Source organism: Motacilla alba, chromosome 12 (assembly GCF_015832195.1).
Source record: "Motacilla alba alba isolate MOTALB_02 chromosome 12, Motacilla_alba_V1.0_pri, whole genome shotgun sequence".
Taxonomy (NCBI): Eukaryota; Metazoa; Chordata; class Aves; order Passeriformes; family Motacillidae; genus Motacilla; species Motacilla alba.
In genome coordinates this window covers 14,555,237-14,577,076 of record NC_052027.1, presented here as the reverse complement: position 1 = coordinate 14,577,076, position 21,840 = coordinate 14,555,237, and the positions used below count along the sequence as shown (strand labels likewise).

Sequence of the window (21,840 nt, the reverse complement as noted above, 5' to 3'; positions counted from 1 at the left end):
CATATGCATCCTTCTGTCTGCTACTGTGAAAGCCCTGTCTCCCTAGATCCTCACTCTTTGAGGAGGAGGGCACATAAAACTGATCAAACAATTCCTGACACAATGTGGAAGTGTGGACTGCAAGAGTTCCCGAAGGTGCCACCAGGGATTGCCTTGCCCCTCTCCTGAGGAGGCACAGTTAGCTCTGTTTGTCCTGAAAGACCTCTCCCCTTCCTCTTCCAGTATGTGTTGGAGAACATGGATATCACAGGCACCCCCATGCTGGAATCAGTGGGTTTGCAAGAGCCAAAAGTAGAAGAGCTACGTGAGGCTCTGCGCTCTGCCATCCAAAAGACTCGGATCCCTCTCCACGCCTACGGCAAGACATACGAGAAGTTCTTAGAGATAAATAACAATGACATCAAGTACTTCCTAAAGTGAGTGGCTTCTGACAAAATCCCTGTGACCCCAATGACAAGCCTTTGTGGAAGCTGTTGTGTGGATGTGCTGATGTGAGAGTGTGGGGCTGTTCTGAGACCCCGTGCCTCAGATGTGAGATCAGGCCTCTGTCAGAGGCTGCCTTCAGTCATGGGTGACAGTCCATGCTTTTAGAGGACATTGGTGGTGGCACTGGGAATTTCTTCCTGTCTCTGACAGCAGTCACATTCCTGTCATGCTCGTCAGTGTAATTGGAGATATTAATGGCCCTATAAATGAATCGTCCTGTTTGAGAATCCAGTTAGCATACTTGACTCTGACCTCCTTCCTATAGTATCTGCTCAGGCTGATAGCATTCTGTAGAAAGTAATGTTTTCTTTTGTTTCAACCTAATTGTTTTCATTGCCAGAACTCTTTGCACCTATTCTGTCCTTCAGCCTCTGTTACTTTAATGGACTTCTGTTTAGGTCTTATGTTTTCTCCACAGTGGGAATGAAGCCCTTTTATTTTTTCTTATTCCAGTTTAATCAATTTACAAATCCCATCAGACAAATTCCTGTCTCTCCCCAGAATACACTGAAGTGCTTGCCCTCCCCTGAAGTGTCTCCTGATCTTGCCCTGTTTACACTAGTGCTTTTATTTGTCTCTCCCTCTCTTCTTGACATATTTCCTCTTTCATCTCCTTTTTCTACTCCTTTTCTGCAGCTAGAATTCTGTGCTCTTCTTCCACTCTGCACCTATTGTGTAAACGTATCTGTAAATTTCATGTCTTGATCCTTTGAGTGGACACAAACAGCCTGGATGCACAAATATTTTTGAGGTCTACACAGCCATTTTTTTGTTGGTGTTTTAATTTACAGAGGCTATGAAGAGCAATTTCCACCTACTCAGGAGGTGACAAAGATAGTAGAGACATATTTGTCTGAAAAGGAGACCCTGGACCACCTTCTACCTAGTTCTATTATCATTGGCCCCTTTCAAGTCAAGATAGAACATATTAGGCTTAGTCTGTCTGATAAACACAAAGCCCTTGCCACTGCCATGTTGGACATGCTGGCTAAAACCCTCCATTCACAGGTGCAGAAGGTAAGTGAACTGGTTCAATGTATTATCTGTCTCTGTCTTGTCTTGTCCTTCTGCTTTTGAAGTTGCTGTGTTTTTGTGAAATGATTAGAAGGCCACATTAATGAGGATATTTGAAAGATCACACTGGGCTGATTACTTAAAATTGAAAAGATCGGGGACGTATGCAAACCCAACCAAATGAAGAATTAAATATATTTAATAAATTACATGCCTGAAAGCTGTAGCTCTTGAGATTAAATTCTTCAAGACCTTGCCATTTTACAAAAGTATATTGGTGAATTGAAAAGATCTGTCTAGCAGACAACTGAAAAGTCCTTCTGCTTCCTCTGAGGATAACTGGAATATAGGCAACTGCCTCTGCCAGCTGATTGTCTAAATCTGTTATTATCATCATTTTCACTACATACCTGCAGTTTGTCTTCCTCTTTTTTTTGGCAGTCTCATTCGGTTTGTGCTGCAATGAGATGGATGGGAAAAGAAAAACCAGAGCAAGACTATGTACTCATCCCTTAGACACCTTCAGAATGGGAAGTGGGTGGATCGGGGCAGGGTTCCCAGTTTGTCTATTAGCAATTGGTGGCTCTTTGATGGTCTTTGCTGTGTCCTGCTGCAGATCTGTGAGTTTGTCTATTAGCAATTGGTGGCTCTTTGATGGTCTTTGCTGTGTCCTGCTGCAGATCTGTGAGGCGTATGAAGCCATCAGCACCAAAATGCATGAGAGACCAGCGAACATCGAGGAGCTGGTTGAGCTGCGGGACTGGCTGAAGGGAGTGCCCGAGCAGCTGGTAGTGCAGGAGGTAGGGCAGGCTCTCCTTGGGACAGGACATCAGGGCAAGTGAGGAGGAAATTTGTCAATGCAATGTGTGGTGTCTCAGAAGCAGAACTCTCGTTTTTTGCTTGCATATCTTTGTGTGCAATGCCACAAGATTCCTGGCTTTGTATTTTTATCATTCCTAAGATTTGTATTTTTAAATATACATATCATAAATTTAAATCTCTTTGCAAAACAAAATAGCAGTTAAAAATCTTGCCTAAAATACTTACGTATGCATTTTACTGCATTCATGATCCATTCTGCATTTGTGTACTGAATGGCTATCTTCTAAAAATGAATCCTCTTTTCAAGAAAATCTTTCTGTCACCCACTGCTCAAATTGCTGTTAATATATTTTTTCTAATAGGACATTTTAGCACCGAGTTATTTCAAAGTTATTTGAAGTGTAAGTCTTTTCCCAGCTGAACAAATGGGGAACAAAGGCATCAAGCTGTAAGCTGACTTGTCCATGCCAATGAGGGAACCTGGAGGATAACCTAAAACACTCAATTTCTGTCCAGCACTTTATCTACTAGGTCACACTTCTTTTCATTCCCATAGAACAGAGGGTGATGATGGCATGATCATTCACAGAACAAGGGGCTGTAAATCCATTCCCACTGTTCACACAGCACAGAAGCAGCCCACATCACTTTAAGCTTGTGTGACTAACGCTCTTCAAAGGCACCTCATGAAAATGAGGTGTACACCAGAGACTTGGAATCAGCATGGTCTAAAGGTGTCTACTTTTTTTTTCTCTTTCTCTCACCCTGTGCAGCAACTGATTGAGGAAGTCATGGAAGATTACAAGGTCATGGAAGACTTCCTTTACAATCTTACCGAAGAAGATTTCACTGACAAGTGAGCACAAGGCATTTCTCCCACTGTCAAAGTGGGACTCTTCAGCAATTACCATTCTCAGTGCTTCAGGGGCCATGTGTCTATCAAGGGCTCCTGCAGAACTTTTAAGTGTCTCTCAGGCTATATGAGCACTGAATTCTTGAAATGAAGTTTGTAGACAAGAAGCGTGAGTTCATGGTGCCTTCTGGCCTGGGGCAAGGCAAACTGGTAGCTATTAACCTGTTTAACATAGTAAAGCCCTTTTCTCTGGGTGTTTCTTTTTGGTTGTTGGGGTTTTTTTGAGATACTTGCAAAGTCTCAAAGTGCACAGTTTAGTCTGTGCCTGAAACTAAATGAACACTTCCAAGATAGGAACACTCCCAAGGTTTTCATAAGACTAGGAAGAAATTTGAACCCTTATTATTGCTGCAGTTCTTCTCCAAGCATCTTCTTCTTAATTTTATTATTCCAGTTGTGGCCTGACTATGCGCCAATAGCAGAGTCAGCTCACAAACACAGCTACAAGGCTTCTAAAGCTTGCTCAGCCCAGGAAGCACTTCTCTTATGACATGTACTTGGTCCAGTATGTCTGCAACCTGAGTCTCTGCAGAGTGCTCCTGAAACTAGAAACATGGGGTGCAAGGTGCAAAAACCCCACAGAAGCTGTGGGAAAGCAGCTCAGCCCCAGGCAAGCTTGGAACAGATGTGGCTGTATTCCCACTGCCTAGACCTGCCACGGGCAGGACTGGTGGGATATGGCTGCATCCCCAGGTGCTGGAGGGGTGTGACCTCCTGTGAGTGTAGCGTGCAAACCCTGTGCTGGCATTGCACACAGGCTGAGGGTCCAAATGGAGGCAGTAATGGGTGGGCTATGGCTGGGCAAGAACCGAGAAACCTGCCTTGGTGTGAGCAGCCAATTTGTGCAGCCTTTCCTGGATCTACAACGCTCTCCCCAGGGCACTCTGCAGAATCCAGGGCTTCCCTGTATCTGGGTTATGCTGGCCCCTCACTGCCCTGCTTAACAGGAGACTGGCTTTTTCAGTAGCCCTGAAAAGCCATAAGCTGAGACTCTGACCCCATTTTTTTCAGTTCCTTGCAAATACATTCAAAGACAGACATTCCCTCTGGATGCCAACTGTTATTTTGCCGTCTCCTAGCTTTTCAGCAGCGTAGTGGATTTGTTCCTTTTAAAAAGGCCCTCCACTTCTCCCCAGATCTCTCCAGCTGAATAGCCTAGTCACAAGGACTGCATATCAACCAGACAAGCTGGAAGAAAACGTTTTGTTGAAACCACATGTGTTTCTGTTGTTGTAAAGCCTCCTTGTTTGGTGGGATTTGGCTTTCTCTTTCTGTGATTTTCAGCATTTCAAACATATGCTCAAAAAGCTTGTCTCTTTGTATCATGTGAGTGCAGGTGGACTGCCAGTTACTGGCCAGTGAAAATGTCTATGGACTCAGAGTCCGTTCGGCTCCAGCACATAGACGATGAGGAAAGGTTTCGCAAAACGCAGATTTCGGATCAGAAGGCATTTCAAGAAAAACTGGAGGAAATGCAGGTATTAAGCCCTTGATAATGAACTGTCCATAGAAGGGCATCTTGAAGCTCTTGTGGTCAGCCCGGAGGGAAACTTTCAGATGAGATTTTACTCAGATGAGTTTTGAGGTGAATGTGTTGTTAGACCAAATATTAACACACCTGCCCTTGTTTTTTTGTTGGCTTTTGATTAAGAGTTTCCTTTTTGTGTGGAAGACAAGACTCTGCATAAATACTCATTTTTCATTGAGAAGGTGTCTTTGTACAGTGTTCCAAGTCTTGGTGCTCAGGCAACATGGGCACCTCCTTTTTCTTTTTTGTGTACCCAGTTCCCTGCAGAGCATCTCCTGTGATGCGCTGCCATCAAGGGGGAAAATACAGCATTCAGCCATGGAACTCATCTTGGGGGAAAAGACCCTGAAATAACTGCAGAGTTTTGGAACTGAGATACCTCTGGTGTCTGCTAAAACAGTCTTAATTTTATTTTTTCCTCAGAAACTCTTAAATTCAGGGGGAAAAAAGCCATTTTAGAAAGGTGGAATCCCTGACCTAGATTTTCTTGGAAACAGGTTCCCAAAATGATAATACCCCAACACTGGATCAAAAAACTCAAACAAATAAAAAACAAACCCACACAAAATACCGAAGCAAAATCCAAACCAAACAAACAAACCCAAGCCACTGAAACAAAACACAAAATTTATTAGAGAAGCTCTAGGTATGTGTTGTTAAACAATTCTTGGAAACAAACTGAGTGACTAGTAGAGCTATAATTTGCACTTTACTGGTTCTGTAGCAAATATCAGTATAAATTCAGCATCAAATTTGGGCACAGACTTATTGTTCCTGTTCCTTGGGGATTAACTGTGGTCACAAAGAGGACAAGCAGCTGGTCATCACATTTGCCATTTCCTCTACCTGACCAGTGGTTATTGCTTCTCCTCACCACTTTCATCACAGTCTAAACAGAAGTGATATTGGTTTGGGGGAGGTGAAATCATGAGCATAAAAACCTCGCCTTTGAATGCAACAAAGAGCACACACTTTGAATGTAACAGCACACAGGAAGCTGTTATCTCTAGAAGCAGCACTCAGCTTCAGAGTCCCAACTTGTGCCTGCCTTTTCTCTTCCAGCTGACTGTAGGTGGATTTTCTGTCCAGTCAGACGTTAACCAAGCCCATGAGCTGGCTGAAGATGCAAGGGATGTCCGGAAGCAGCTGAAGGAGCTCCAGGAGACGGCAGTTCTCTACAACAACAGGGAAAGACTCTTTGGCATCAGAGTTACCGATGTAAGTGTCAGGTCCTGTACCCACAGGACTCTGATCTTTGCTGGGATTTCTCGGTGGTAGGTAGAGCAAATAACAAGACATAGCTCCTCAGGGAGGAATCCTTCATGCTGTTTTGGTTTATCTGGGGAACTGCTCTTCAGTCCTGTAGACTGGCTACACTGCTTCATCGCTCCACTGGGCTGCAGAGGAGCTGATCCCAGGCAAACGTGGAAGGCTGCTCAGGGTCTGATATTTCTGCCATCTCTGTGAGAGACTTTGGATGCTCGCAGTGAGTTCTGAGAGATGTTCATGAGGAGAAATTGGGGAAGGTCTTGGAGCAGCAGTTAGGATGCATCCATTTCTCTAAGGCTGTTGCTGCAGGTCTATGGGTGTGAATGGAGAGTGGGTGCTGGCAGCTGGCTGGGCTTGGAGCGTGGTGTTCTCCTAAGGCAACAGTTTATATAGTTGTAAACACTCATTTTGCTTGTAGCTGCTCAGCTGCCAGTGAGTCATTGTCATCCACATCCAGCCAAGTCTGGCTGCAGACCAGTAGCGGAGTTCACATGATGATCCTTTCCTACCCTTCAGTCTGGTTACTTCTCCTTCCCTGTAAGGAGCCAAGTTTTAATATGATCATGATGTGTGCTTTCACTGGTGGTGTGAGGCCTGTCCATCAAAATCTCCTCATTCTGCAAGAGAGCTTTGTGGATGCAAGTGGAAAGAGTGCTTTCCATGCCACACACACGGTGCAGGCTCAGCTCCACTGGATGTATGTTGGCCTAAATGTGTCAAGCCCAGCTCTGCTAGTTGCTCTCCCTTGAAATACATATTGTTGGTCCAGGAGAAGGTAGTCTGATATATCCTCTTGGAATGTTTTCTCATTGCTGGCTTCAGATTCAAAAAGAGGTGGTTTTGGGGTTTTTTTTGCCTTTTGACATGTAGTTGTTGTTTGGAGGTGAATACACTTGTTGTTTACTTTGTTTTTAATTTCTTTCTAAAGTACAGTGGGCTGAACAAGATGCTTAAGGACTTCCAGCCATACTATGATCTCTGGACTACAGTGTCAGACTGGATAAAGTGGAATGAGAGCTGGATGAATGATTCTCTCCTTAAAATTGAGGCAGAGGAGCTAGAAAAGAATGTCAATGACTCTGTTAAGACCATGCAGAGATGTGTGAAGCAGTTCAAGGATTCACCAGGTAGATGCACAGTCTGGGGAAAGGAAGTTGGTGCATATCAGCATTTTGATGTGAGGCATGTCACAGAGTGCTCTAAACAGGGATTATCAGGATGTCAAGTGTGTATTAGAGACAGCTGGGAAAATGCTAACAAAGTTATTTTCCACTTTTTTTTCCTGAAACTATGATGATTCACATTTAGATACTAGTTACAGGCTTGAAGTACCAGCCACCCTCTAATGTTGCAGTTAGTATTTACTAAGTATATATATATATATATATATATATATATATATATATATATAGTGCAATAATCCAGACTAGTCACAGAGAGTTGCTAGCCCACTGGCTAGACGTGTGGGTTTAAGCCCTCGTGCAAAGTCAGGCAGCAAGGGAACTTGAATCTGGGTCTTGCAGGTGCTGTTTTCTTGGCCAATCTGATTTTCTTTATTGGCCAATGCATTTAATGGAAAGCCAGAAGAGGTCTTGATTTTGTTATGAATAAAATGAAATTGCAAAATCTGGAAATGGTCTCTGCAATATAATAACAATATTCCTTCTTGCCTGAATGTGTATGAAGTTGAGATGATTGTGCTCGGCCCTTGCAATTCACATGAAGGTCTTTTGACCATTTCTCCTAATAAAGCTGAAACTGAGACTTCAGTTGTAGCTTAACTTGCCATTCCCTGGTTCTCAGAGATGTGTTGGTCATTCTTTAGAGCTAATTCTAAAATCTCCTGCCAGATGGCTTAGATTGAAATATATTTTGCTGTGGGTGATTTTTGATTCATCCTTTTTAACTTGAACTTGCTCTTAAACAATGCCATGAATCAGCCCCAATGGAGGAGGTGATGAGTGGATGCATGAGTAACTATGAATCATTATGATAAACAGAAATACTAAGAATACCTGCTTATGTTCGTTGCAATATTCTCTGGTACCTGGATATTTGTTTTGTCCTTTGCATATCCCCAGCAGGGAGCATGAGCTGATCACATCTTTGCTGTGAGCACGCAGTGCAGCCGTGCAGGGTGCAATGAAAGGAGGCACTTGCTATAGCCAGATTTTGGAAGGGAAGCAAGTCCCATGTTCTCTACCTACCCATTGCTCTACTCACAGTAGCACAAGCCAAAAAAAAAAAAAAAAAGGCATGATGTGAACAGTGCAGAGGCTTTCTAGGATGCCCCCAGAGAGAAAAGCCCTTTCCCTCACTTTGTCCTTCCTATGAGGCAAAAGTACATTTGTCTCTAGCATGGCCATATGCTGGCAGGGGCTGTTCTGCAACACTTTCTATTTCCAGGCTGAGATCCCAGCCTGCTTCTAGCTCTGTAGTGTCCATCTTCTGTTGAGGGTGACCTGAGCTGTGATGTGAGATAACTTAAAATGCAGGTTTGTTAAGAAGTGAATGTCTTGAAATGATGACTGTAACTTCCAAAATATCTACTGGTAGATGATCATGCTTCAGTCCATAACAAGAAGTTAAATTTGTCTGCATCTCTTCTTCTGGTGAGCTCTAGCCTAAGGCACACTTCAGCTTAGCATGGGCTTGCCTGTAACGGGCTTTTGGTAATAGACAGATCTGCTTCTTGGGAGCAGAATCCTGGCTTAGTGGCCACATAGAGAGCCTTCATATCCTCCTTACTTCAACCTGCATTTTCCAGTGCTCTCACCTGCTGCTCACCTATACCATGTGACCAGATGCGCATCAGGCTTTAGACAGCTTCTAGAAGTTCCTTAAGGCAAATTCCTCACACACTGTTATTGCTGATTTTCTCCCTGTTGTTCTGTTTTTCTCCCTGAAAGACTGCCAGAGTGTGGCCATGGACTTTCGAGACAAGATGACTGATTTCAAGCAGTACGTGCCCTTAATCCAAGGGCTGCGCAACCCTGGCATGAGGAGTCGGCACTGGGAGATGCTGTCAGAGCAGGTCAAGGCCGATGTCACGCTGGAGCCCAGCATGACATTTGGTCACTGCTTGGAACTGAACCTGCAGGACCACATGGAGAGTGTTCTCAAAGTAGCTGAGACAGCCAGCAAGGAATACGCCATTGAAAATGTGAGGAGAGAGGACTTGTTGTGTCTCTGCTTGCTTCTCAAATAGGTTTCTGTTGAGCAGGCAGTCATTGCCTTGGGTGATGTTCCTGTTGTCCCAGAGTGTTAGACACATTCTGCAGCACAAGTCAAAAGGTTGCTGTCCTTACAGAAGGGAGTGATGACCGCACAACTTCCACACATAGAAGAACTTATTCTGTCTTGTGCAGAATTTCAGTTGTGGCATTAACAGCACTGCCTTATGGTTATGTTGATACACTGCTAGGGTCTCACTCATCACTGTGGGATTAGTGACTGGTTAAGTTAAAATAAATTGATTGTCTGCACTCTGCCATTCAAATGTTATGTCAGAAGGATTAGTTGTGACTGGAAACAGAGATAGCAAATCCTTTAAACCAGTAAAAGTGCAGGGAAACCTTTCTAGCTCTGGAGATTCATAGATTAAATAGTCTTTCAGCTTCAGTTCATCAGTTCAGATGTGATCTAAGATGGTCTTGACCTTCTGGCAGCTCTTGTTCTCTGAAATCTCAGGCAGGTTCCCAATGGATAGTTCCCCTTTTGTCAAAGCTGTCATTAATCATAGTCATTAATAAGCCCTTTGCTGGCAGCCTCTGTGAGTCTAGAGCATAAACAGGCCTGGAGGTGAAATTGCTTTTTTTTCCCCTCAAGATGTTTGTTTCAGCACTGGTGTAGAGGTGTTGAACCTGTGGGCAATGCAGAGGAAATGTGCTGTTGCTGATTGTGTCATGCATAAAATACAGAGCTGCAGTTTCCAGTGGATTCCAGGAGCGAAAATCTGTCATTTTCTAGAGAGTGGCATTAAGTGAGTTGTGGAAGCTGGGATAACCATTTGCAGAGGTTGTATCTGAAAATTAAATTGCTTGTCCCTCTGTTCCAGGCACTCAACAAGATAGAGGCTGAATGGAAATCTGTTTCATTCATTGTGGTGCTTTACAAAAACACCAATACCTATATTCTGAAAAGCACCGATGACATTTCTCAGCTCCTAGATGATCATATTGTCCTGGTTCAGAGCATGTCTTTCTCACCCTTCAAGAAACCTTTTGAGGAAAGGATGAACTTGTGGGAAACTAAGCTGAAGATGACACAGGTACTGGTTTTTACCCACACAAGTGTGGTGGAGGCAGGCAACTGGGCTGTGCTGCCGTGCCTGGACGTGGACGCTGTGCAGTTGCTGCTGGGAACTGGGAGGGCAGTTAGCAAGAGACTGTCAGTCTTTAGGGAAGAATAGGGCCTGTGAAAGCCCTCTGACTCTAGGAATGCAGCCCTTTTGCTGCCTATTGCAACATGTTTTAGTGGGGCCAGAGCTTGCCTATTGCTGTGAGTAAGGTTCCTGGTCTCTCTAATCATATTGTGCTAAGTGAACCTTACAGATTCTTACAGACCCTGTGAAATCCATGCTAGTCTTCCACATCTCAGCGTAGGAGAGCACATGGGAGACTACTTTTTAAGCAGGATCTGCCAGACTGTGCCAGCACTTGCTCATCAAACCAGCACCCAGCAGGACTCTGACAGCAAAATAGCAATGCTGCAGGAGAAAAGTTCCAAAACTTTTGGAAAGGGAGTGCTAGGAAGTTGTTAATTATTTGGAAAGGAAATTCCAGTTCCTGACCCTGTAGATAGATTTTAGAAGTACGGAAGGTGTAAGTGCTGCATCACCTCTTTTTTTTCTTTCTTTCTTGTTTTTTTTTAAACATATTATGGTGCACAGTTTGAATGGTTTTGTTGAACAGATTCATAGCATGGTGTCCTGATATGCTTTTCTTGCTCCCCACTAGGATGTCCTAGAGGAGTGGCTGAACTGTCAGCGCTCTTGGCTCTACTTGGAGCCAATCTTTAGCTCAGAGGACATCAAAAGACAGCTCCCCGTGGAAAGCCAGCGCTACAAGACTGTGGATAAGAACTGGAGGCTTGTCATGAAGAATGCTAATGCAAACCCTGAGGTATGCGCCTTGATGAAAGCCAGTGCAGGTCAAAACACCTTGGAGCTGTGCTCACACAAGGACTGTGTCTTTGACTCATTGTTTTCATAATGTTTTGGACACGAGCAGCACTGTATTGACTGTGTAGCCTTGCCCAGGGCATTGTGCTGGGTCTCTTCTCTTGGAACTTGGCCTTTTTTTCTGGTGCCGGAATGGATAGAGCCATTCCCTGTAGTGCCTTCCACCAAAGTCTCCACCCCACCAGGTTCCTCCTCCTCAACACACAGACTCCCTGCCTCTTAATGACTCTTGTAACCTGCAGTGGTTGTAATCCACAAGGTAACTCCTTCAATTCCTCCTCAAGACTGATTCTCTAAGTTTTTTAGAACCATTGTTTTTGTCTGTTTTTGTGTCCTCGTGGCAGTGCTCTGCTGTCTTCGGTTCTCCAGTCTCCATTTCCCAGGACTCCTTCACTGCTTGTATTCCATATTACAAATGTTGGTATTTAGGGGAAGCCAGAAATGCTTGTCTCCATAAGGGCTGTTTACCCTCCTTACCCGCAAAGCTTACACCTCTCCAGATCCCTGAGAATTCCTGTGAATGAGTCATTTAAATCCCATCAGTAAGATCACTGGGCAACCCAATTGTCTCCACTGCCTTATCTCACACATGCTCAGAATACTGATGCTTCCTCTGTTACACATTCTGTTGTAGGTGATTTCTTTGTGCCCTGATCCAGAGCTACTGAAGATGCTGCAAAAGTGCAACGAAGAGCTTGAACTTGTGCAGAAAGGGCTGAGTGAATATCTGGAGACAAAGAGAGCAGCTTTTCCCAGGTAACCCCAAATTTCACTGGGCTAGATTGCACTCCCTCTTTCAGAAAATATGAAAGGAGAGGCTCACTGCAGCTCATTCTGCCAAGAAAGGGCAAAACCACCTAAGCTTAGGATTTATTCATGGCCTGCAAACATAAGCAAAGCTGTGCCTTTCAATGCTGCCATCTCATGGGGAGAAAACAGGCACACACAAGTGTGGTGAGTTAAGGGCAGTCTGGTAGCATTGTTGAATATCTGTGCCTCAGGATTTATGTAGAAAAGGTGGGGTAAAATGAAAACCTCCAAGTAACTTTGTCTCTTGTTCCCTGAAGGAAGACTTCTATTCTTTGATACTCATATAAACCCTCTTTGCTTGGAAATAACTGACTTCTGCAGAGGGAGAAGTCTGTCTCTACAGAAAGGGAGAGGGCTGGATGGTGGCTACTCATCTACACAAATACAAGGAGATCAGTGAGCAGTCAGAAACAGTGTCTTTAGCAAAAGGCTTGTTCCCCATCATGCCGGCACTTAGCTCTTGCTGCTGCAGTAAATAGAGCCTCTCCTCATGCTTCTCTCTGTGTTTGTAGGTTCTACTTCCTTTCAGATGATGAGCTGCTGGAAATCCTGTCCCAGACAAAAGACCCCACTGCTGTACAACCTCACCTCCACAAGTGCTTTGAGAACATTGCACGGGTAGGCGCAGCAAGCACACGAGTGGCTTTGCCCACCTTTGGGAAGCTATGTCGTGGGAGTTGGAGGTGTTCTGAGGTCTGGAGGAATGTTCACGTTCTGCTCTATGGAAATATGTCTCCTGGGAACCTGTACCTGTACATAGGCATTGGAAGGTGCTGCCTGTCCTGAAGTGAAATTCTAACAACCTCACTTAAGACGTTTCAAAGCCAGGCATCTGCCCATGAGCTGGGTACCCTTGGTTGTCCTTCAGACAATGGGGGGATATAGGCATCTGCAAAGGGTGACTTAGAGAAATTTCCTTAGCTATCCTAGGAGGGGAGGACACTCCCTCTGGAAATGTGTGTCCATCTCACCATGAAGGCCAGGAGAAATAGCTCTGACTTAGCTTTCTACTCACAGGCACCTTGTTAGGATTGAATCCCACTCCTGCTGACAGCCCCAGAAGGGACAAGCACTGAACAAGCCTGAGCTGAATTAAGTTTCTGCCTTCATCCCTACTTAGGAGCTGGAGTTAACCTGGCTATTTTTTCCTCTTTGTTATTCCTAATAGACTTCAGACTCCATAGCTAGTCACAGCTCAAACCACCACAATACTCAGACAGTAAAACCAATCTCCTAGTCATTAGTTTGGAAAAATAGAAAGGAAATTGAACTGGAAACATGGTGCAAAGCCATTGGAATAAATAAGGGGACTTTCAGTGATATGCTGGGGCACCAGAGAAGCTGTTAAAATTTTACTCTTAAACCCAGGCACTGTGACATCAAGGGAAATTATTTGAATCTACAGAATTGAGCAGGAGTCAAGGGTCTGAATCCTAGACAGGCGATGAGAAATGTTCATCCTACCTATAATTTGATTTGCTTCACTCAAGTCACACCAGCAATGTGAATCTCTTGTTTTCATACAATCGTCTTCCATTATTTGGAGAGGTCATTTTGCACGTCTGTCTCACACTTTATTATCACTACTGGCAATCAAGTTTGGCACCAGGTTTATAATGAGCAAACACTGGTGTAGGCTGGCTGTTCCCCAGGGGCAGGAAGGCAGGGATAGAAAAGAAATCCTCCACTCATATAAGAAATCCTCCACTCATATCTCCTGTTGTGCTTCTTCCATTAGCTAAAATTCCAGGAAGACCTACAGATCACACACATGTACTCTGCTGAAGGAGAAGAGGTGAAGCTGTTTTCTGCCATCACTCCCACTGAGAATGTGGAAGACTGGCTGGTGGAAGTGGAGAAATCCATGAAGGGCAGTGTTCGGGACAACATAGAAAAATCAATTGGTGTTTATCCAGAGGTAAGAGTTTTATCACAAACTAGCAGATCTCTGATGTCTTGGTTCCAGGCTTGCCACAGAGATCACCAGAGGTGGGGATGATGAACTTGGGATGTATTCTATGAGATATTCTGTGCTATTCTATGCTATTCTATTCCACTTTCAAAACACAGCCTTTAATACAGTTGTGTGCCTGTAAGTGCAGAATGGGCAGCTAGGCAAAAATCTAGTGGTCCAGCAGAATGCAAACCCTGCACACTCCCTCACAGCTTTCCTACAGCATGGAACAACCCTGTATGAATCCATATCTATTCATCTCTCCAGGCTACTTCCTCTTTGTAAGGATCTTCTGCTTCAGCTCTCATGTCTCATGCAGGGTGCTAGGGGCTGGTAAAAATAATCAAGGCACATGGACTGTTGGTTTCAGTCAGTGCATAGGGGATGCATCATGGCCCTGGTTTCTGTATAAAAGCTATGCTGGCGTAAAATTGAAATTTCTAATCTAGGTAGGGAGAAAGGCTGAAAAATAAAGAGGCCTCAGATATTTCTGTTACTTTTTCTTATTCAGACTGAAAATTTGAAAGTAGGAAAGTTAGAATAGGCCAGAGGAGGGGAAACATTCTTTTGGGTCTCACAGATTTCTGCTCTTCACCTGCTAATGGCTACTTGTAACTGGTTACTGCAAGTGGCATAGTGGAGAGAAGGTACCTGCTGCACCCAGTGCCTGAAGGTGATTTCTTCACAGCAAGTGGAAAGGAAAGAAAAGGAAAGCCTCTTACACAAGAATTCAATGCTGATTTGTTACTCATGCCTCACAGAGCAAGAGGACATAGAAATAAATAAATAAATAAATAAATGAACAAATAAATAAATAGTCTTACCACCTTTTTTCCCCCTTTCTCACACCTATTTTTTTCTGTTTTAAGACTCCACGTACCACATGGGTCTTGGAATGGCCTGGCCAAGTGGTCATTGCTGGCTGCCAGATTTTCTGGACAAAGGAAGTGTCTGAAGCTCTGGAAGCTGGAGATTTGTCCAGCAGGCTTTACCCACAGCTGAGTGCTCAGGTATGAAAAAGAATGTAAGGGTGAGATTTTGCCAGATTTTCAGTCATCAGACCTTAGACAAGTTATAAATACAGCCAGGACAATACTGGTGGGGAAACAGAGACACAATTTTGCATAGCACTGTTCAAAACAGGTGATATAACAGGTTGTCTTCTTAGTTATTAGGGTATTTGTCATAATAAATCTCAAATAATATACAGGATTGATAATGTGATCACCACCTGAACACTATAACAAGGTGAAAGATAACTTCTCAAGGGTTACCCAAGAAGCCAAAGGTGAAGAACTGAAGTGATGGACAGTGGAGGAAACTGCACCCTTCATTTCAGTTCTGTGCATCTAATCACACCTACTACCTGAGAGTTATTAGCTCTGGACTTCATAGTGACTCTGACTTTTTCTTTTCACCTGAACATGGTAATGGTGTAGGCAAAACTCAGCTCTGTGCCAGCCCTGAGTAGTATTTGCTTTCTGAGCAACCATTTGTACTTCTGAAAAGAGAAGAGGCAGAAGTTGCCTGAGCACAGCATACGATCTGAGGCTCAGCATGCCCTGAGTTTGATTGCATTGTGTTGGTACAGAGTGCATTGCTCCAGGGTACTTTCCTTTCGTTCCCCAGCTGGGAGATCTGGTGGCCCTGGTCCGTGGGAAGCTGTCCAAGATGCAGCGAGCAGTGCTGTCAGCTCTCATTGTCATCGAGGTCCATGCCAAGGACGTTGCAGCAAAGCTGGTTGAGGAGAATATAACGAGCATGAATGATTTTGAGTGGATCTCCCAGCTCAGGTTAGAGAGCACAGCTGTTGAACCTCACCTGGCCTCCCTGGCCAGTCTCCATTCTCCTTACCCTTCAGCTGTGTCCATGGCAAATGGAAACGGGGAATGAAACAGATCTAGCTTTGATGGCACCCTTTTTGGCAATATAAACTAACCCATACCATGATGTGTCACTGTGAAAGGCCGTGCTCCTGCCCAAGGGGTGCAGTGCTTGATCCCAGGTCCTGTGGGCACTCCGGTCCACCCTGTTATGCTACTTTATCCTTTCTGCCCTCGAGAGGGAAATTCCTTGCCAATCAGGTCTCCAAACCTGCAGGCTATAATCTCGTGAGCTGCTGCTTTGTCTGCCAGGCAGTGTTTATCTTTCTGATGCCATGTTCACTCACCATTAGATACTACTGGACAAGGGGAGACCTGTACGTCAGAGCAGTCAATGCTGAGTTTATCTATGGCTATGAGTATCTGGGCAACACTGGCCGTCTGGTTATCACACCCCTCACTGACAGGTAAAGACATTGTTTTCTGGGTAACAAATGCACTTTTTTTCCTTGTTCTGGATGAAGAGGATTAAACCAAGGATCTGACCATTCAGGTCCTACATCTTAATGTATGTAAATAGAATCCATTTGTACAGTAAAGGGCTACTTGAGACAAGTGCACAGGAGCACCCTGTCATTGGTTGCTACTGTATTCCGAGTGGGCAGTGCTCAGACTGATTGCTTCCACTCTCCTAATTCTTAATGTAGTGCTCTCATATAAAATGCCCACCTGATAGCTAAGGAGCTCTTCTAGAAACCAGCTAGTACTCTAGAATATGCAGCAGAAATAATAGTTTTACCCTTTTGTAACTGTCCTTTTTTCTGCAGAATGAATTTGTAGCCAGTGGCAGAAGGATTTATCCATGCAGGCCCCCATGAATACTAATCAAGGCTACATGGCTCTAACTCCTTTGCAGAATGCTGCATATCTAAGCAGTTTTGTAGAATTATGGATGATAGATTCCTCATTGTCTCCAGCTGTATAGATCATATGTCTTCTTGCTGAAATCAGTAGTACAAATGCTTTTTTTCATCACCTGGTCTCTTCTTTGTTGTAGGTGTTATCTGACACTAACAGGAGCTCTGCACCTGAAATTCGGAGGAGCACCTGCAGGACCAGCAGGAACAGGCAAAACAGAAACAACAAAAGACCTGGGCAAAGCACTGGCAATCCAAACTGTAGTGTTCAACTGCTCTGACCAACTTGACTTTATGGCAATGGGCAAGTTTTTTAAGGGACTAGCCAGGTACAGTGAAATGCTGAGTGTCATTTTTGAGGGATGCTGCACACTGGGAATTGGTGGGTATTTTTTCATAGCAGCCCAAAAGAACAAGAAAAGCCCTAGTAAGGTTACTGAGTTCCAGAATGAGCAAGGTTACAAAATTCCAGCCAGAAAGGAGGAACAGTTGATCCAATTATAAAAAAAAAAAAAGAGATAAAAAGAGATCCTTGTTCATTTAAGGCAAAATTAAAATGCTTTGCACTAATCCACAATGCACTAATCCACCTGTGCAAATGTTTGCAGCTTTGTCCTTTATTTTAATATCATCCATGTTGGACTGAGATTCAGCCCACAAGCTGCTTAATCTTAAGAAGAAGAGAATCTGCTGAGAGTATTCAAAATTGAGCAGCCAAGAGAGACTGCTCTAAGCCCTGAGGGATCCTCTCAGAGAGGCTTCTCTCTTCTCTACATTTCAAACAGAGCTGGTCCAATTAGTCTGTTGCACACTGGTGAATCTGAATTAGTTACTCCAACAAAAGCTGATATTCTTTTCTCAGATGTTTTCTTTGTAAGTAATTTAACTTCTTTCTTAAGCCATGCCTTGTGGGAAGATCACCTTCCTCATATGCATGCTTCCAGCTTGATACATAGTTTTCCAAACTTGAAAAATGGACTTAAGTGTTGTCTAAACTGTATTTGCTGCACTTACAGCTCAGGTACAAACCAGGAATTCAACGAGACACCTCTTTAAAGCTCAAATGTGTAACATGGAGAATTTGTCCCAGGCTGTAGGATTGGATACTGCCATGGGCACTCATCACAGGGCCTGGGATGCACAGTTGGGGTGTCCACTGAACCAGGACACACTGGCTGGGTCATTGTTTGCCATGGGACATTGGGACCCTTTTGTGTTCACTTCCAGTCTCTGTTATGCCTACCCAGCATGTGGATATATAACTTCTAGATCTAGCTGAACTTTTGACTGCAAGTTTGCTCCTGTGTGTTGTTCCTGACTCCCTCCATTCTTCCTTCCCTGCGCAGCTCTGGTGCCTGGGCTTGCTTCGATGAGTTCAACCGCATCGATATCGAGGTGCTGTCTGTGGTGGCCCAGCAGATCACAACCATCCAGAAAGCACAGCAGCAGAGGGTATGTAAGGAACATGTGGATGCAAAGGCAGGCAAAAAAATCTCCACTTGAGCTAGTTCAGGCAAGTCCTTGTCTCTGCACACACCCTCAAGCTTCATTTCTCAGGGGCAACTCTTAACAGACACCCTTGAGGAGAGGTTTGAACAATGTCCTAACTATGGTACATCGTATCAGTCCATTACAGTCAACATCCTCAGGGGAATTTTTAACTTCACCCAAGTCTGTGCTGCCAGAGTTGCCCACTCTCTCACAGGCTGAAGTACCTCTCAGCTTGAGCTGTAGTGCCAGCAGGCTTTGGTGTGGGAGACAGTCTGATACAGATCCACTGAGATGATCAAAACTGGAGCTGTGATAAAGGCAGTCAGTGTTCTGACATGAGGTGCTCTGCACCAAATTTGTCTAAATATGTTAACCAAGCTTTGGTGGATTCACAAAACACAGTATGTGCAGAAAAACACATATTGGTGCACACAGAGTTGCATTGTAAAGCGAATTGTTGTGAACTCTTGGTTTTAATGGAGATTCAGCTGTCAGCCAGTCTAGCAGCCAGCTTCTGCTTTGTTCTCTGGAGGCCCAGAAGGGTTAAGACCTGAATCTCCTTGACTTTGGCTTGGAATTAGAAACTTGCTCTCCGTAAATTCTTCTGCATTACTTTATCCCCCATCTGAAATTACTACCTACACAGCTTTAAAAAGGATTTAGGTTTCTCTTTGCCCTCTTTGCCATGAATTAATTCAGGACTGATCTCTAGTGCAAAATAAATGGAAAGACGTTTGTTTACAGCTGAAGGGATAGAAGTCTGTTCGAGAGTTTAAAGAAAAAAAAGGAAAATTTAACCTATCAGTAAATCTTCCACAAGCCCAGTCTTTTATGCAGGGAAAAATATTGCTGGTAATACTGGGTTCCTGCAGTGGGACCAGATTGAGTCACTACTGTTGTGGGCAGCTCTGTGTGTTTGTGCTTTATAATTTAACAACTAAAAGCTATTGTTCTCCTCTTGGAAGATTCTGCTACATTATTTACTTTGCAGGTCAGGCTCTGTTCTTCGAGGATGATCATATTTTTAATTTTCCAGGTGGAAACCTTCATATTTGAAGGCACAGAGATCCCACTGGTCCCATCCTGTGCAGTCTTCATCACAATGAACCCAGGGTACGCTGGGCGCACCGAACTGCCCGATAACCTGAAGGTAAGGAGGGTATGCTGCACAGACAGAAAGAAGAGGGGCAGCAAAGGTGCTGGTGTGTCATGGACACACCCACCAGTGTGTCCATGACAAGAGTTAAGGTGTGATGCTTTTGGAGAGTCTCCAGGATGACTTTGATATTTGAACCTCATGTGTAAGGAAATGGCGCTGTTCGGATTGCAGTCTGCAGGGATGCTGCAGTGACAGCTGCCAGGCACACTCATGTTGTGTCCTCTAAACAGTCTGGGATGGATACTCAGCCTTTTCAGTTTGCTAGGAAAAAAGCAAGAAATGACATTGTTTTGAGCGTTGTATTGGATCTGTATGTTCCAGGCTCTCTTTCGTCCTGTGGCTATGATGGTCCCAGATTACTCCATGATTGCTGAGATCTCACTCTACTCCTTTGGGTTTAATGAAGCCAAAGTCCTTGCAAAGAAGATCACCACAACATTCAAACTATTGTCAGAACAGCTCAGCTCCCAGGTAGATGCCTTAATGTCCAAGACTGTTTTTTTTAAATGTGAGACTTTCTCAGCCTAGGATGAAATACCCAGATGGTTTTCTTGGTGCCTTGTGATAGCATATCTCAGAAAGGTCACTACACCCATTCTTCATCCTCCCTCTTTCTTTCTTTCTTTCTTTCTTTCTAATTCTCATTTCTGCTCCTGTGGCTGGACACCTTAAATCCTATTTAGGATTACAGTGGCAGGACAGTTGAGCTAAACAGCCCTGCCTGCTTTTCCTTCCATCTAGGATTTTTCATTGTGTACTTATTCTCATCTTCCTCATTCATAGACTGTACAGCTGAGGACTAATTAGTTGTTTGAAGGATACTGAGTATAGGGTTGGATGAAGGAGGAATTGTTCTGAAGGCATAACTCTTTCATTTTTCTTTTCTCACCTGCTAGCTGAGTGCATGCCTAAGTTTACTTTTTTAGATGGTGCTCCTCTATCTGATGATATTGTTTCCTCTGTGCCTTTCTCAGGACCACTATGACTTTGGGATGAGAGCTGTGAAGACTGTCATCTCAACAGCTGGCAATCTCAAAAGAGAGAATCCTAATATGGATGAGGTAAACGTGCTTATATTTCACACTGCCATAGACTTATGGGGCCTTTTCTGCAGCCTCATACAAGAGGAAAGATCTCTGAAGTCCTGAGTTCTCAAATCCTTGCAGGAGCTGATCTGCCTGAGAGCTATTAGGGATGCCAACGTACCCAAATTCCTGCAGGATGACCTCAAGCTCTTCAATGGTATTGTCTCAGATTTATTTCCAAATATCAAAGAGACACCTGTTGATTATGGCATCCTGGAAGAAGCCATCCGCAAATCCTGCATCCAGGCAAATCTGAAGGATGTTGACGGTGAGGGGAAAGGCTCTCCATAAGCTCCCTCTGGACCTGGGCTTTTAGTCCAGCATGCTTCCCTAGGAAAGAGATGTTTTCCCAGACCCACTCTGCATCATCTTCCTGTACAGGTTTTGTGACTAAATGCATCCAGCTGTATGAGACCACCGTCGTTCGTCACGGCCTGATGCTGGTGGGACCAACAGGTTCTGGGAAGACAAAGGTATGCGTGAGACACTGTGCTGGCCCCAGCAAACCATCACCTACCTAGTGATGCAGTGGGTTAAGTTTCACAGAAGACCCATACTGGCGTTTAAAGCTTCTCTCAGATAGAAGTCAGGGCACAAAGATTCTGCCTGTTAGTAATAATTTACAGCCATGGGGAGGTATATTACTGGTCACTTTTGAGCTGTGAGATTAGACTGAGGCTCATTAGTTCTCCTGCACATTTCTAAGGCTGAGACATACTTTGACCTCTTTAGGTGCTTCAGGCCTCTTGCACAGAAGATGTACCTTCCTCCTCCACTGCAGATAGAGTGCTTAATTTCTGTGCTTTTATTTCAGCCAGGTATCTCCGAACTATGATATTACCCTTCACTGTGTCTCTTTTCTCACTGCATTTGAATGCAGTTGCTGTGAGAGCAAGTGACTTTGTTGTTCTGGAGCCATGGCAGTTAAGTCTCTGGCTGTCCTGCTTTTGCAGAGTTATGAAGTCCTGGCAGCTGCAATGACATCACTGAAAGGTCAGCCTGCAGCCAGTGGTGGGAATTACGAAGCAGTCAGCTACTTTGTACTGAATCCCAAATCCATCACAATGGGCCAGCTTTATGGAGAGTTCAACTTGCTAACGCATGAATGGTAAAGTACAAAACCTTCTTTCCTTTCTTCCAGACAGAAAACACTTTTCTGGTCTTGAGCGTCTTCTCTCCAAGGCTGAGAACCGTTTGGGGTGGTGGCATGAAACCAGAAGCGATCAAGTCCTTATCCCCACCAAGCTACAATAGCCAGTCACGGCGATTTAAGCTGACATCCCTCATTGTGCTCTTGGCTCGTCTGCCAGCACATGCTCAGGCAGTTCCTGCAGCTCAGCTCGCAGCATTAACTGCAGAACAATAATTCAATAGCTTTGGAGCACAT

The 21,840-nt window shown here is 44.2% G+C and overlaps 1 protein-coding gene across 1 annotated transcript in view; it reads left to right on the top strand.

The window, feature by feature from the left end:
- Positions 1-21,840, top strand: part of DNAH1 (dynein axonemal heavy chain 1) — a 72,249-nt gene that overhangs the window by 16,660 nt on the left and 33,749 nt on the right. Inside the window, exons 13-36 of the mRNA XM_038149355.1 lie at positions 223-416; positions 1,278-1,503; positions 2,181-2,300; positions 3,096-3,178; positions 4,572-4,713; positions 5,826-5,981; positions 6,961-7,159; positions 8,942-9,195; positions 10,090-10,302; positions 10,991-11,155; positions 11,849-11,970; positions 12,537-12,642; positions 13,763-13,942; positions 14,848-14,988; positions 15,608-15,771; positions 16,155-16,268; positions 16,859-17,047; positions 18,065-18,170; positions 19,246-19,359; positions 19,690-19,839; positions 20,343-20,429; positions 20,535-20,721; positions 20,835-20,926; positions 21,407-21,561. Coding sequence (XP_038005283.1) covers positions 223-416; positions 1,278-1,503; positions 2,181-2,300; positions 3,096-3,178; positions 4,572-4,713; positions 5,826-5,981; positions 6,961-7,159; positions 8,942-9,195; positions 10,090-10,302; positions 10,991-11,155; positions 11,849-11,970; positions 12,537-12,642; positions 13,763-13,942; positions 14,848-14,988; positions 15,608-15,771; positions 16,155-16,268; positions 16,859-17,047; positions 18,065-18,170; positions 19,246-19,359; positions 19,690-19,839; positions 20,343-20,429; positions 20,535-20,721; positions 20,835-20,926; positions 21,407-21,561 — 3,659 coding nt within the window. The remainder of the gene's footprint in view (positions 1-222; positions 417-1,277; positions 1,504-2,180; positions 2,301-3,095; positions 3,179-4,571; positions 4,714-5,825; positions 5,982-6,960; positions 7,160-8,941; positions 9,196-10,089; positions 10,303-10,990; positions 11,156-11,848; positions 11,971-12,536; positions 12,643-13,762; positions 13,943-14,847; positions 14,989-15,607; positions 15,772-16,154; positions 16,269-16,858; positions 17,048-18,064; positions 18,171-19,245; positions 19,360-19,689; positions 19,840-20,342; positions 20,430-20,534; positions 20,722-20,834; positions 20,927-21,406; positions 21,562-21,840) is intronic.